Raw genomic sequence first — 16,906 nt, 5'->3', positions numbered from 1 at the left:
TAGCTATCCCCTTCCTCACAAGAATTTTTTCTCTAGATAATGGCTGTGAGGACTGATTTAGAAGCAGGACTTGTGTTCTGGGGCTCCCATGTGTCCACTTCTCCTCCATCTCATGTGACTATTTGCTTGTTCTTGTTAGTTGGTCAGCAATTGTTACTGGTTCCTTCACTACAATGAGCACTCTTTTCTTTTTTTTTTTTTTTTATTTAATAATAACTTTGTATTGACAGAATTCATGCCAGGATAATTTTTACACAGCATTATCCCTTGCAATCACTTATGTTTCGTTTTTTTCCCCTCCCTCCCTCCTCCCCCCCCAAGATGGCAAGCAGTCCTATATATGTTAAATATGTAGCAGTATATCCTAGATACAATACATATTTGCAGAACCGAACAGTTCTCCCACTGCACAGGGAGAGTTGAATTCAGAAGGTAAAAATAACTCGGGAAGAAAATCAAAAATCAAATAGTTCACATTCATTTCCCAGTATTCCTTCTTTGGGTGTAGCTGTTTCTGTCCATCATTTATCCAATGAAACTCAGTTAAGTCTCTTTGTCAGAGAAATCCACTTCCATCAGAATACATCCTCATACAATATCGTTGTCGAAGTGTATAATGATCTCCTGGTTCTGCTCATCTCACTTAGCATCAGTCCATGTAGGTCTCTCCAAGCCTCTCTGTATTCATCCTGCTGGTCATTCCTTACAGAGCAATAATATTCCATAACATTCATATACCACAATTTACCCAGCCATTCTCCAGTTGATGGGCATCCATTCATTTTCCAGTTTCTAGCCACTACAAACAGGGCTGCTACCAACATTTTGGCACATACCGGTCCCTTTCCCTTTTTTAGTATCTCTTTGGGGTATAAGCCCAATAGAAACACTGAGCACTCTTTTCAATAGCGACTATGAGGCTAGAATTAAATCTGATTAGATAACAATTAGAACTGGTGGTCTGAGGGCATTCCTACCATTTCAGATGCTCTTGAGTTTGATACCATGCTATCCATATTGGAATCTGAGGGGAGATAGAAGTCAAGGTGGAGTTGTTAATTTGACTTGCCTAGTGCTACATCCTGTCTGTTTGTCAGGGTGCTTTGCTATTTTTATTAAGTTTATTTGCTTGCTCTCTTTGTGTCAGTTGAAAAGAAAGAATCCTGGCTTCTTCACAAATTGCTTCCCTCAAATGATAGCTATGGAGATCAGGGGCACAGAGAGAATGATATCAGTGCCTGGGACTCTTGTACTAAGCATAAGGAAAGACATATCTTAAGATATTTCCATTCTATGTCTAATTATGACCAATATTCCATTTTATAGTACTTTAGTGTTTTTTTCTTTCTTCTTTTTTTTTATAAAAGTATTAATAGAAGGCATTGTTTCCTAAGAATTTGAACAAATACTGATAAGATTTCCTTCATTTAGATAAGTCTCAAAGGACTGGACTAAAAATTATTTTTGGTTAAATGAAAAAGAAGGCTTTTTAACTTCCAAACCTTTCTGACTCTGTGTTTTTAATGCCTTTACCTACACGTGGGTAAATGCTTTTCTTAGGTATTTACTGCATTTGCTCAGTTTACTTGCCTTCAAGATACAATTCAAATATCTTCTCTGTCAGTCTTCCCTGCCTCTCTGTACCTAAATGTGAGAGAATTCTTTCATATCTAACTCTTCTAGTATGTCACATCTCAATACATTGTCATCTTCCTAATTTTCAGAGCTTTTTGAGTTTAGGAAAACTTACCAGAACCTGCACTCTGATTTCCTAACCCTCAAGAATTGAGTCACTTTTACCTTATAATGAGTCAATTGAGTAGGACTCTACCTTTGTAATAGTTATTTTATCAGCAACGATTTATTTTTTTGTATTCTTCACAATATACATACTGAGGACTTGACAAATGCCTTATTGAATGCATTTACTAATAATAATCTAAGTTTTGAAAAGAGCAGATTTTACTATAAATAAAAAAATTATAGGTATGTACATACAGGCTTCATAGATATTTTTATAATGGTATGGAAAGTGTTATTTTTTGAGACACAAACCTCTGATTGGATTTCTCAATGTTTCTCTATTGTTTCTATTCCTATCAGAACTTATACATTTAGTCTTGCCTTTGGACTGGACTCCAAGGAAAGTGACCACAATACTACAATGAACTATAAATCCCATCATTCATTAATGACTACAAAGGCAAGCAAAATACAAACTTTTCAGGTAATCAAAATCTTCATATTAAAACTACTTACACATTGTCAATCATATATTTGAATTAAATATCACATTTGTAAAGAAAATTCATTTAAAACATGTTCCATTGAGTCCATCTCATTTTTTAAATGTTAATGTTTTTTAATATTAACTTAGAAATTATGCAATATTTGCACAAAAGTTTATACTATGAAGCATAAAGCATAATTACCTCACACATGTCCTATATCCTTCTGGTCCCTACTGAAAGGGATCATCTTTATATATGAACTTTTTAACAAATAATAATATCTGGCATTTTTATACCTCCGCTGTCAAATTGCTGAGCAAGGATTATAACAGAGAACTGAATCTGGCATAAAATTCTGCAATTGTGGACTCTTGCCTATGAAAAGAGTACATATAAAGTGAGTTCTAAAGAATACTTGGTTCTGAAAGTTTGTCGATCTGATTAAGATGTCTTTAAATTGAAAATGGAGGAAGAGGGGGAAAGTGTCTCTCTGTAGACACTTAGACATTAAGCTAAATACATAAGAGAATAGCAGGCTTATACAACATAAAAAAAAATGCCAGGCTTGCAAAGGTGTATTCTAAATTGAACTGAATTAACATGAGACCAAACCTGAACAAGAATACTCTTTATCACATGCTAGAGAAGTGTTCATTAAGCCTTTGCTTAAAGACTTCTAGAGAAAGGAACTCTTAAGAGGAAGTACAATCGAGTTTGAAATAACTACCATAATAAAACTATGTATCTTATCAACCTACACACAAACCACTGGTGAGATAAAGACCCAAGGCCTTAATATCTTTTGAAGTCATTTTCAATTCTTGCTTAGCAGTCAATAGAAAGGCTCCTCTTAATTCATATGGCAAGCAAAATAAAATCAATATTTGTACATGTTCTGAAATCCACGTGGAGATTACATTGGCTCACTGACCAATCAGTTACATTAAGAAATTTTTCCTCATATCAAATCTAAAATTTCATTTGAACCTAATTCTGCCCTCCAGGACAACCAAAAATAAATTTGAACCTTTCACAGGAAGATCCTTCAAATACTTGAAAACTATTATCATATCTTTCCTTATACTTTTTTCCTACTAAATAAATACCCAATTCCTTCAGCCATCCTCAAAAATAAAGCTTAAGAGACCTTTTACTATCCTGGTTGTCCTTCTCTGAACAATCTACAAATTTTCATTACATTTCCCAGGAATAAATATGAACCAGATATAGTCTGATTAGGACAGACTACAATAGGACTATTCCCTTCTTTCTGGGCATTTTGTCTGTCTAATTTCAAACTTGATATATAGGTAGGAAGAAAAAACAATGACATTAATGAAGAGAACGAGGGAAATAGAAGGGAAGAAGATGACACAAAGCCTAGAATCTAAAAGCAACAAAGATTAACTTCTCACCTTTACCAGGGAAGGCAAAATTTTCAACTCAGAATTTCTCCCTCTCTTCTTTTCTGTTCTGTGACTCTTAGTTCTTTGGGTGGGGGGGAGAAGGAGGAAATAACCTCCCATGCAACAATTGTACCATGATAGTATATATGCAATTTATTTAAAATTTTTCTCATTTAAGAGAGAAATGTTTTAAAACCTCAAAACCAATGCCAGTAAAGGTGGGAATACCAGCAAAGATGACACTAGGAAAGAAAATGATTAGCATCTAAAAATATATAAAATGCTCCCTTCCAAAAAAATCCATGAAATATTTTATATGACCCAATCTGAAAAAAAAAGTTATGCAAGCCTTAAATGAATAACCAAAGAAAATCTCTAAGTCAAATGTATTTACAAGTATATTCTATCAGATATTTAAAGAGCAATTAGCTCATACTTACAAAAAACTACTCTAAAATATAGTGATAGAAAGGATACTATCAGACAAGAAAAAAAGAGAAAATTATAGACTACTCTACCTAATGAACACAAACAGAAAATTTTAAAATAAAATACTGATGGGGCAGCAAGTTGGTATATTGGATAGAGCACTAGACCTGAAGTCAGGAGGACCTGAATTTAAATCTGGCCTCAGACACTTAACAGTTCCTGGCTGTGTGACCTGAGCAAGTCACTTTACTGCAATTGTCTCAGCAAAAAAAATAAAAAATAAAAAATAAAAAATAAAATAAAATACTTAAAGAAAATGGTTCTCTATTACCAAGAAAGATATATAGCATAAATGCAAGAAAGATTACACATTAAACAGAATAATTAATATAATTAATCAAACAGATTACAAAGATAACAAAAACCATATTAAGCAGCAGAGAAAATTACAAAAAACCAATACTTAATATATTAATACCAGATGGTATAATAGCTAAGTTCTCAACTTGATTAAAAAGTTGGTTGAATTACTTGGAGAAATAGAAAGCAAAACTATAAATTTTGGTATCCTAATGTGATCTTTAAAAACTTAGATTAATTCTAATACATTCAATAGAGGAAGAATTTTGGATGATCCTCAAAATAGTCCTTGAAGTAAAAAACTTTCTTGGAGGAAATAAAGGAAAACAATTCCAGAAAAAAGAGGCAGAACATGCACAACTCAGCGTCTTCTAAGAGGTCACAATTTTCAATACTTTTTAAATTTTTCCAAATATTTGTCTGTCCTATATAGAAGCTGTGCAAAGTGTCCTCTGGGAAATAAAGAACTACACAGAATTTACCACAATTATAGAGGGAAAATTCCTATGAATGTTCTATTTCTATTTTAGCATGCTGCAATATTATTAGAAGTTATACTGCTTAGATAGAACATTTGGTTTTAAAAAGCATACAGTGTTTGAAATCAGAAGACTTGAGTTCAAATGTAGTTGTATGATATCACATATGGGGCCATTTCACATCTTTAAGTTTTCACTTTCTCTTCTGTAAAAAGAAAATAACAATACTTATCTTACCTTCTTCCTAGTGTGCATTTGAGGATCTAAAATGTAGAAAACATTTGATAGTTTAAAAGCACTTTACATATGTAAGGTTTAAAGTATTATAGAACATGTTTGATGTTGAAATACTGATTTTTTTTTCTTCTTTCTTAGGCACTGACACATAGGAGAAGTCTTTTGGTGGTACGTCATGGGGAAAGAGTAGATCAAATTTTTGGAAAGGCTTGGTTGCAGCAATGTTCAACTGTAGATGGTAGGTGAAGTCATACCCTGAATCCAAATTAGATTGATATGTTGAAATCAATTCTCCAACCATTACATTTATCTATATCATTCCCTGATACACATTGTATATTATATGACAAGTGCTCCAAATTGTCATCTTTAGATTCTAATTATCTTTAGTTTCAAAATACTGACAAAATATTGGTCTTCCTTCTCACTCTGATTGCATCATGCTTTTCTCTGCCTCCCCCCGCAAAAAAAAAAAAAAAAACCAAGCCATTAATTGTTTTATTAGCTACACAACATATAATTATGGTAAAACAAGAACAATTTATTTAATATCGCAAGCTTACTCACCAAAGCAATGCTTATTATCAACAAGATCTACTTGATAATTACTCACCAACAAAATCAGGTATAGGAAGGGCCATCCCATGCTCACCACAGTGGCATTCACTCCATACAACATTTAAGAGAACTCAAGAAGACAAAGCCTTTTTGGTCTTTAAAAGGCTGGTAACATTTGACAATTTTATCTCTTTCTGGGACTCCACTGCTTTTTTTCATTAATTTAGCAGATGTAGTTATGGCAGATTTACTCAATCATTATAAATGCAAATAATCCCACCAAGAAAATCCTACATCCTTCCATCAATTTTTTGTTACCTCTAAGAAGAATCCTAATTACATGCACTTATTAAAATGATGCCTATCATACAGGCCACAGTTATTAACTTTCAGGCATAGATCAGTAAAAAGAACAAAGGTAATAAATGGAACCTCTACTGCATGCTAATAATAATATTTATGACAATTAGTATTTGTCTATAGCTTTAAGGTTTACAAAGGGCTTTATGAATATTATTTCATTTTAGCCTCAATAATCCCAAGAGAAAAGTCCTATTATTATCCCATTTGACAGAATAGGAAACTGAAGCAGAAGATAAATAATTTTTCCCTGGTCACACAGCTAGTCAATATCTAAGAATGGATTTTAATTCATGTCTTTCCTGACTCCAAATCCAGCACAGTGTGACATGATAAACTGCTTCTTCTGACTTAGGAACTCTTTAGATCAGTATTAAGAGATAGTTATGAAAAAAAATTTAAAAAAAAAAGAGATAGTTATGATCTAGCCTACAGTTTAAGTGCCTAAGCTTAAAGCAATTAAGTGTACCTAGTACTGCTCTTTGAAAGTAGAAAGATCTGTGTTTAATCTGCCTCAGACACTTAACCTGTTTCTCTGGGCTTTACCTCTCTCAGTCTTCTCATCTTTAAAATAAGGATTATAATAGCATCTACCTCACAGGGTTCTTACAAAAATCAAATGAAATAAAATATGTAAATATGCACATAATGTACACAATTCACAAATTATAAATAAATATTAAAATGAGCTAAAAAATTAAAGTGCTCTGAAACCTTAAAATGCTTTTTAAAGGTGAGATCATTTTGAGACTCAGGCTCACATGTTTCTGCCAGGATTTTTACTCAATCCTAAAGTAGAAATCAACCAACACCTAAAACAGATATCAGCAAAGCTTCCCTATCAGTTCAGGAAAGGTAAAATCACTCTGAATGCAGATGTTGATTTGTCCAAAGGGCTTATTGTGGTTTATCTGAGCATGATCTAGGACAAAACTCAAAGCTGGTGCTTTTTTGCTTTCTGTCCCTTTACTGGTGGTATTTGAATTATGTTACGCAATTCTTCAGTAACATAATGATGGAAAGAAGTCAAGAGCAGCCTTGTATAAGGCCTTCATTCTGTCTCCATTCTCTGTAGCTCTTAAAATTTGAAGTACTTGTTATAGTAAACCTTCAGCTCTTTCTGATCTCTGTTTTTTGTTTTTTGTTTTGTTTTGTTTTTTAATTGAAATAGTATTTTATTTTTCCAAATATATGTAAAGATAGTTTTCAACATTCATTTTCATAAGATTGCATGTTCCAAATTTTTTTCTCCTCTTCCTTGCTACCTTCCTCCCCAAGATAGCAAGCAATCTAATATGGGTTATGCACATAAAACATTTTAACTATATTTCCATATTAGTCATTTTGTGAAAGAAAAATCAAAACAAATGGGAAAAACAATGAAGAAAAAAGAGCAAATCAAAAAAAAAAAAAAAGGTGAAAATAATATGCTTCAACTTGCACTCAATCTCCATAGTTTTCTTTCTGGATGCATATGGCATTTTCTATGCCAAGTCTAGGAAATTATCTTACATCACTGAATTGCTAAAAAGAATTAAGCCTATCATAGTTGCTGATCTCAGTTTTTTAGGAGGAGTTTTTGGCTTTTCAGGTACCATAGCAGTAATCATATTCTATGACTCAGGAGCAAGTAGGGATGCTTTAAATGGATTAGGTTTGATCCCAGGGCCTGACCCCAAAGAAGTCAGATTTCTTCAAGGAAATCTGAAATGCAAAGCTTGTATGATTCATATTTAAGATTTTCCCTAAAGAAGATAGTAGTCTTCCACATATGTGTCTTCAGTATGGGGCAAGTTTATTTTTAATTTTTATATAATTATTTTAATTACAGAAAAAAAGATGCAATGCACTAAAAGATAAGAAACATTTTTGTTCCCTTTTTTCCAGTTGTATTCAACTCTTTGTGACCTCATTTGGGGTATTCTTGGAAAAGATACTGGAATAAATTGCTATTTCCTTCTCCAATTCATGAGGCAAATAGGGTTGAGCCTTGCCTAGGATCAGCCTGTTAGTTAAATGTTTGAGGACAGATGTCTATCCAGGGAAATAAGTCTTGGTGACTCCAGACTGACTCTATTCGCCTAGTTGCCCCAAACAGGAATATAAAACAATTAAATAGTGTTAACATAATGATGTTCAATATATTCTTTCCAAAAGGACTAATGAACCATTATTTCACATTCACATTAAATTTATACTGTCCATTCAAATCATAGATATTATCTTGAAAAATTGGCAGCAATCCAGGTTGAATAGTATTTTTCAGCTATATGGTATCTTTTCCTTTAAGTTTCATAGATATTCTTCTTGCAGGCCTCTCTCCTGATCTGAGTGAACATGATTATTCCCATTTCTCATTCTACTGTGTTTTATAAAAGCTCTGAATCTCTTTTCGGTCTTTGCATGACTCAACTACTTTCTAGCATTAGCATAGTGCCAGTGGTTTCCTGCAAAAGGCACATGGATGCTACATCTTTCTAGGTCAATAAATAAGAGTTTCTGTATCAGTATTCTTTTCATAGTGATTGGCCAAAACCAGAAGTAAGCTCAGGTTTATAAACACTATCTATTCTTAAGTATCAACTCAATGAATAACACTGTTGCTACAGTAAAGCTGAAATGTTAAATTAATACCAAAAGATGTAGAGAGTAAGATTTTAGCTTTGTGTAATTTAAAATATCCTAACTGTTACAATGGAATGGATTGCCTAAGGAGTTAATGGATTTCACATCAAGGAAATTTTAAGGTAAAGCTTAAATGACAACATATTGGTAATATTATGGAGGAAATTCCATATTGGTATAAATTTGGTTAGATGATCACTGAATCCATCTGGAATCTGGAGCTTAAACAGTAAAATGTTTAAAATACAAATCTTCACCAATTTGATGGAATTAATTGTAACTAAAACATTAATTTATACCTTAGGAAAATACTATAGACCAGATATGAACTTCCCTTCTAATCTTCCAGAAAGGAAGAAAGGACTCAAAAATTTTGAAAATGATCCACCTTTATCCTCTTGTGGTATTTTCCAGTCCAGACTTACAGGTATGTATTAGATTTTTTTCTTTAATTAGCATTAATACCAAGAATTGAAATTTTAAACTCTCTATATAGAAAGTATAAAAAGAAGGGAAGATTCACCACTTGGTATACAATTTATTTTTTAATAAAATTATGCTTTACATTTTTTTCAGAATCTATTATTTCTTTTTCTTCAATTTTAATAATTTATTCAGTGAGTTAATGTTTTTAATTTAGTTGATTTCTTCTTTATTTTAAGAATTTCTATCTTGGTATTTAATTAAGAGGATTTTTTAAACTGTTGGCTTTTAGGTATTTTTAGTTTCATTTTCAATGCATTGACCAGTTCTTTCTCTTTTTAATTAATCTATTACTTTTTCAATTCAATATTATATTATTCACACCTAAAATTTTACTTTCTGCATTGTAGACATTTAGACTATTTAGAAGATAGGAAAATTGATAATCCCAAAAACTGGGGAAGAACTCACTTATATGACCAAAATTCTAAGGAAAAATGATTAGTGGTCTGGCAGAAATTAGGCTTAAACTAACTTCATATTAAACAAAAATATAAGTACAAATAGATAAAAGTCTGAGGTATAAAAGACCACATCTTAAATTAGAGGGAAAAGAAAGAAATTATTTTTGGAATCTATGAATACAAAAATATTTTATGCCTAATCAAGTGATAAAGAGAAACATTGAAGGAAAAATATAAAATTTTAAAAATATAAAATTTAAAAGATTTTCCACAAATAGTTTATTTTATTTTATTTTTTATTAAAGCTTTTTATATACAAAATATATGCATGGGTAATTTTTCAACACTGACCCTTGCAAAACCTTCTGCTTAACTTTTCCGCTTCTTTCCCCTTCTCCTAGATGGCAGATAGTCCCATGCATATTAAATATATTCAAGTATAACACAAATAGTTTTAATGTAACCAAAACTAGAAAAGCAATAAGTAGCTGGGGAGAAGGAGGATAATTTTTTAGAACACTGATAAAAAACAATCATAAACTACAAATCCAAAAAAATGAAGATGACACATGCCACTTGCACCTTGAAAAGAAGTGTTGAAACTAAAATACATAAAGAAACACATTTTCCAAATTAGCTAATGAGTTTTGCTGAACTATGCAACAATGTATCGAGAACTTTTTTGATTTGAACTTCTTTTTTATTTTCTTCTCAGTGGGGTTAGGGACAGTAGGAGAACTAAATTAATTTTTTAAAGCTCTTTAATTTAAAAATTAAAAATAAACTTTTTTAACAGATGAGAAAAATTAGTCAAATAGAAATGAAATATCCTATTGCAGGTCACAAAGTTAATGAGCATCAAAACTAGAACTGGAATCTTGATATCCTTAAACTCAGATAATCTCTTTCTGCAGTATTTCAAACTACTGTTTGACATCTTTGTGTCTGTATACATTTGTCTGTGTAGATGAGTGACTGATATAAGCACAAATTTCTACCTATAAATCAACTTTACCATCTTATGCTCATTCTGATATTTTTTTGTAGTAATGACAAAAAGTTATCAAAGGAATAGACTCTATAGCAAGAGGTATCATGTTTTCCATTTTACTGAAGGAGATTTTGGTTGAGTGTATGTCTCTTCTCTCTGCATCAGTTAGAAAAACAACTATAACCACACCCATGGCAAAATTTAGTTTAAAAAGAGGAATTTAATGTCTTTTGTTTTCAAGGAGAAGCTCTATTAGATAGTGGCATCAAAATTAGCTATATGTACTGTTCACCAGCACTGCGATGTATACAGACAGCAAAACACATCCTAGAAGGTAAGTTAAATATTTAAATGGGTTTCTATCATTTCACTGAGAAAATTATAATGATTACTCACAGAATTTTATATTGTGTGTATGAAAATGGAATTTAGAATTTATCTAGTCTAATTCCTTCTTTAATAATTGAGGAAACTGAGGCTCAAAAAGGCCAAATTATTTTCTCAGGGTTATATAGCTAATAAATGGTTGACAGATTTAAAATCCAGGCTTTCTGACTTACAGCCTAGTGTTCTTTCCCTTGTCGCATACTGCTTCTTTCCAATGGCAAAAGAAAATCGAGCATAGCTGAGAATTTAATGATAATTAATTCAGAGATAACTCTTTATCTACTCTTTAAGAATAATCAAAAGTTATAAAACAAATTTTTTAAAACTGTGAGATATCATTGTTATCAAAATTTCTCAATAGAACAAGACAAAGAAAAATAAGATACTTCCACAGAAGGAGAAAATACATATATAATATGTGTTTCATGCTGCACACTTTAGCTCATTTCAGTTCTGTTGCACTTATAAAGGGAGAGCGAATTTCTATACATAATGGAAAGTTGGATTAGATGAACTATGAAGTCATTGTCAATTCTAGAGTACTTCTCTAGATCAGAGGATTAGAAAATTGATTATAGGCACATCTCTCAAAAACAACTACTAAGAATGTAGCAGAGCAATACTTTTATCTATTAAAGGTTGTAGTATATTCTAACAGAAAGAGAAAAGAAAAGCATTATTTAATAGTAAAAATAGTTATCTCAGACAGCTAGATGATGCAATGGATAAAGAACCAGCCCTGAAGTCAGGAGGATCTGAGTTCAAACTGGTCTAAGACACTTAACACTTCCTAGCTGTGTGACCTTGGGTAAGTCATTTAATCCCAATTTAAAAAAAAAAAAAAAAAAGTCATTTCATGGTCAAAAGTCCCAAATTCCATCTATTAATTTATCCACTAAGTAACTGTTGGCTTGACCTATTCACATTCCTGACTTTCTAGTTTTTCATCTGTGTACAAATGTATTTGGCTTAAAAATTTAGTAGTTTTAAATATTTTTCATTTTTCTGATGGAAATGCCTGGCAAGACAACATTGTTGGACAGTTTTTAATGATAGAGAACTTTTTATTGTCTTCTATTGTAAAGAAATCAACTTGCCTATGTTAATCACCCATTGGGCTCCAGTGCTTTCATGCTTTCTTTTTGTTAGAACACTCTCCTGTAATGCCATTTTTCAAACATTCAATTCTCTCCAGCATTTCTTTTAGTATTTCTAATCTTAATTAACAAGGAATAAAGCCAGGGAAATAATTTTTGTGATAAACATTATTATCATACTTCTAAAAGGTGAAAGTAAAATCAAATGTAAAATTTAAATAGAGTCCTACTTTATTAAAAGAGATAGTATTTTGGTAAGGCTGGGTTAATACTATTTAAGAATTAATATTGAGAACACACATTTTGTACTTGTGCCCTCTTGGGTGCATCTAGGTAAGGTGCACACTCCTTTTGAATTATAAAGTTCCAAAAAAAAAAAAAAAAAAGAATTATAAAGTTCCTGGTTCTAAACCCCTTAATGATATAACAATACAAGAATAAGCATTTATATGAAGATCATAGAAGAAATTTTTTACCTGAAATGCTTTTTAGGCCAGGTTGTATTTTCCCCCATCTTTTTGTCAGCCAATTCAGAATTCATTTTAAGGCAATATAGTAAAGTTTTTTGGAAGGGAATTTGGGAGAACTCAGATGAATCTCTGCCTTTACTCCAACATCTTGGTTCTACCTCCAGGTTAATTACTTTTTGTAAGGTCCTCAACTAGTCTATGGAGTTATTTAGTAAAAAGGAAAGTTACTTAATCTCTCAATAATGTTTACAAATATTCACAAATCAGATCTACTCCATCTATGAAACTGCCCAAAGCCTATGCACATTATCTCTGCAGCTAAATCCTAAATCTGGCTAGTCTGAAAATTAACAAGTATTTATTAAATGTTTACTATATGTCAAGCATAGAAGTTGTAAAGAAAGGCAAAAGCATAATCCCTGGCCCACAGAAAATGGGAGATTATCTCAGAGAAACAGCTTTAGCACTAAGGATCATTAGTTTAGCAATTAAGAGATGATTGATTAGCTAAATAGAAATATGTTTTATATGATGTCATATGTATACATTTCTTTCCTTCTTAAAGAGGAGAGGTACTGGAAAGAGAGAGAATATAGAATTCAAAATTTTTAAAGCAAATGTCTATAATACATTAAAAATACATTTTTAAATCAAAAACATAGGGGGAAATGACATCATTGGTAATTGTAGAGAGAGTGATATTTGAATGATGAGTTTAAAGCCAAATTTCTTTTTTTTGCTGAGACAATTGGGGTTAAGTGACTTGACCAGGGTCACACAGCTAGGAAGTGTTAAGTGACTGAGTCAAGTCTGAATCCAGGTCCTCCTGACTTCTAGGCTGGTGCTCTATCCACTGTGCCACCTAGCTGCCCTCTAAAAGCCAAATTTCAGAGGGATTTGAAAAGAGTCAAAAGAAAGGTAATGGACACTCCTGATTGTACATGGGTTTTTTCAAGGAGTTTAGCCATGAAAGGGAGAAGAGTTATATGACAATAGCTAGCAGGTTGGACAGAGAAAACTACATCTCTTTGACATTGTTCTATCCCATAATCCCTATTAGGGTAATGGTTACACTCTTTTCTTAGTTCCATATATCAGGAAACCTCTTCTTCTTGTTCTCCCAAGAACAAAGGCAAGAAAGTCAGCTTGGAATCAAGTCACCATCAACAGAAAGAGTTTCCTTCTCCCGAGGCTTTTGAATCACTGCCCCTGGAACATGCTATAGACCTATTAGATTAATATGAAATCTCAATTACCCAGAACAACTTCATCTTTATTGTTACTCTCCCATGTGGCATTATATTAACCAAATATTCAGTTGTCAAAGAAAAGAAATTTTGCCCTATGGTACTATCTTAAAGATGTTTGATAAATGCTGTGGTTAATAGTAGGTCTTTGCATATCACTCAAATTACATGGTTTCTTAGATTAGATAATATTTTTATTTCTTCTTTGAATCAATTGTTCATCCTTATATTAATAACATTTAGTTTGCCTATGTAATTGTACTGATTTAAATTGTAATGATTAAAATGCCATGATTCCATTTGCATTTTTAACTTTCTGGTTTCCATGCTCTGTGATTTTACTAGACTCACTAATGACTCTGATATTTATTGGGTTATACAATTACGATAACAAATGTAGAATTTATGGGGTCATTCATTACCTTCACAATGATGTGATTTGTTGTACATCTGAGTTTTCAGCAAAATTTTCACAAGAGCATCACATATTTCAACCTATCTTCTTTAAAATATGATATTTGGGCATGTTTATATGCTAGATGTTGGAATCTAAGGTTCAACTATATATAATCCAATCACCACAAAATACGTCTTTTTTTGAATCCAGAACTCAAACAGGAGAAATCATTGAAAATAAGAGTGGAACCTGGACTCTTTGAATGGACCAAGTGGGAAATAGGTGAAACAATACCTTCCCTCATGACACTGACTGAACTAACCAAAGCAAATTATAATGTTGATGTTGATTACAGGTATGCCAGAACTTCTGTTTTTCCCTTGAATTTTCTGTGCTCTCATGCTTCAAATCATTTAAACTTTAGACTACTCTTCTAAAATTGAATTAATGAAACACACGAGCACCATACTTAACGTGCTACAGTACATACTTTAGTATAAGCATTCTCTGGGCCCTAGGAATACAAAAAAACAAAGTGAAACAGTCGGTGCTCTCAAGGAACTTACATTTTAAATACATATCAGTTTGTTGTTGTTATGCTGTCAATTAGTCATGTATGATTTCATGACCCTAATTAGGACTTTTCTTAGCAAAGATACTGGAATAATTTACCATTTTCTCCTCCAATTCATTTTACAGATGAGGCAAACAGGGTTAAATAATTTGCTCTGAGTCACACAACTAGTAAATGTCTCAGGACAGATTTGAATTCAAGTCCTTCTAGTTCCAGGACTGACACTATATTCACTATACCACACCAGATACCCATGTACAGCAACAATTGTGTACAAATTATATATACATATTTTTGTAAAAAAATAAATATAAAATAACTTTGGAAAGAGCTCCAGCAATAGTTAAGGGATCAAAAAAGTCCTCCTTTAAGAAGAATTTGAAGAGCATTTGAATTGTGATGTACATAATATTCACTCTCTGAATATAAGAAAGAGTATTCCAGAAAAAAGAGATTGGAGTTTTAAAGATGAAGTCTTTTCTAGCTATGTAGCCAACCAAAAGAAGCTGCTCCTATTCAGGTGACAGAAGAACACAGGATATCTCCTCATAGAATCAGAGCACCTTTGTATTATAAGTTCTAGGTATGTTCCAAATTTCCATTATATTAAAAAGATCATTTTGGCAGCTTTATAAATGATAGATTGGAGAGAAATAAGACAAGAAAGAGGAAAACTAATGAGGTTATTATAGTTAAGATGCAAGGTGATGAGGGTTGGACTAGTTATTAAATATGTGAGTAGAAATAGAACAAATATGGCATCATGAATGTAGAAATGACTTGATTTGGCAATTTATTGGATATGTTGGGTAAATGAAGAGTGAGAAAATGAAGACAGTGTCTTTATGAAAGAAAGTGAGTGTTTGAAACAAAAGTTTCAACTTTTTAATTGTCAAGTATTCTTAAATAACAGCATTGAACTGTCAGATATATAATTAACAAAAGACATGATCTGTGCTTTCAAATCAATTTGTTAAATATCTCTAGACAGTGTTCTAAGCATTATAGATACAAAGATAAAAAACCAAGACTACCACTATCATCACCCCCAAAGAACTTACATTTGGTTGGGCAGATATAATATATACACAAATAAGAAATAACTGAAAGATCAAAGAAAGTTTCATAATGGAGTTAACATCTGAACTGAATTTTAAAGGAAGATGAAGATTCTTGGGAGATGTAGATAATTCTGGGTATTGGCAAACAGAAGCGGCAACAGAATTTTAATTTTTTTTCCCAAGAGGAAAACTAGGAGCCAAAGGAATATATCAGGTGGTCCTGAATTCAGTACAAGGGAGACAGAGAGAAGTAACACTTAAAATTCCTGATCCTTTCCCAAGGGTAAAATTGGAGGGAGAAAAAAACAAAAGAGCATCAAATTTCCTATTACCTCCCATCAGGGGTAAATTAAAAGCCAAAGAGAGTGGAGATTTAGACTCTGACAACCTTAATAATCTGTAGGCTAATCTACACCCAAAGAGAAGACAGTAGGAACTGAATGTGGGTCACAACATAACATTCTCGCTCTTTTTGTTGTTGTTCACTTGCATTTTGTTTTCTTACTTATTTGCTTTCCTTTTTGATCTGATTTTTCTTATGCAGCAAGAGAATTGTATAAATATGTTTACACATATTGGATTTAACATATATTTTAACATGTATAACATAGATTGTATTGCTTGCCATCTAGGGGAGGGAGTTGGGGGGAAGAAGGGGAAAATCTGAAACACAAGGCTATGCAAGAGTCAATGTTGAAAAATCATCTATTCATGTTTTAAAAATAAAAAGCTTTTTAAAAAAATCTATAGGCTAGAGAGGCAAGTCAAGGGCAGAATTGGGAAGGAATAGGAGAGTTTTTAGTATCCTTCTCCATATCCCCAGAAGGCAAGTGCTACTTTGTCCCTCTAGGATCTAAGACATCATGCCTCCCTTCCCCAGAAATAAAAACAAACTCTCCCAAAGTAGGAAGACTTTGTATATGGTTTGGCAACAAGATGACTATTGATTTAGGACTAAGTATTAAGAGACTCAAATTGTCCTTCAGGAAATAAATTTTCGGGGCACAGAAAACTATTAATGGAATAAAACATGGTCTCAGTTCTATGTGGCCCCCTCCCCTCAAACCACATCTTCACAGCCATACTAGAAAGAATTTGACTTAAGTGGGG

General features: G+C 32.3%; 1 protein-coding gene across 3 annotated transcripts in view; it reads left to right on the top strand.

The window, feature by feature from the left end:
* UBASH3A (ubiquitin associated and SH3 domain containing A) overlaps positions 1 to 16,906 on the top strand; it is an 88,406-nt gene that overhangs the window by 57,096 nt on the left and 14,404 nt on the right. For 2 of the 3 annotated variants that reach the window (XM_051984819.1, XM_051984821.1), the window contains exons 7-11: positions 2,104 to 2,227; positions 5,281 to 5,380; positions 8,990 to 9,112; positions 10,805 to 10,897; positions 14,372 to 14,516. In XM_051984819.1, the coding sequence (XP_051840779.1) occupies positions 2,104 to 2,227; positions 5,281 to 5,380; positions 8,990 to 9,112; positions 10,805 to 10,897; positions 14,372 to 14,516 (585 nt within the window). The remainder of the gene's footprint in view (positions 1 to 2,103; positions 2,228 to 5,280; positions 5,381 to 8,989; positions 9,113 to 10,804; positions 10,898 to 14,371; positions 14,517 to 16,906) is intronic. The other variant, XM_051984820.1, reaches the window with a different exon arrangement.

Source organism: Antechinus flavipes, chromosome 3, assembly GCF_016432865.1.
Source record: "Antechinus flavipes isolate AdamAnt ecotype Samford, QLD, Australia chromosome 3, AdamAnt_v2, whole genome shotgun sequence".
Lineage (NCBI taxonomy): Eukaryota > Metazoa > Chordata > Mammalia > Dasyuromorphia > Dasyuridae > Antechinus > Antechinus flavipes.
This window is presented reverse-complemented; position numbering and strand designations above follow the sequence as displayed.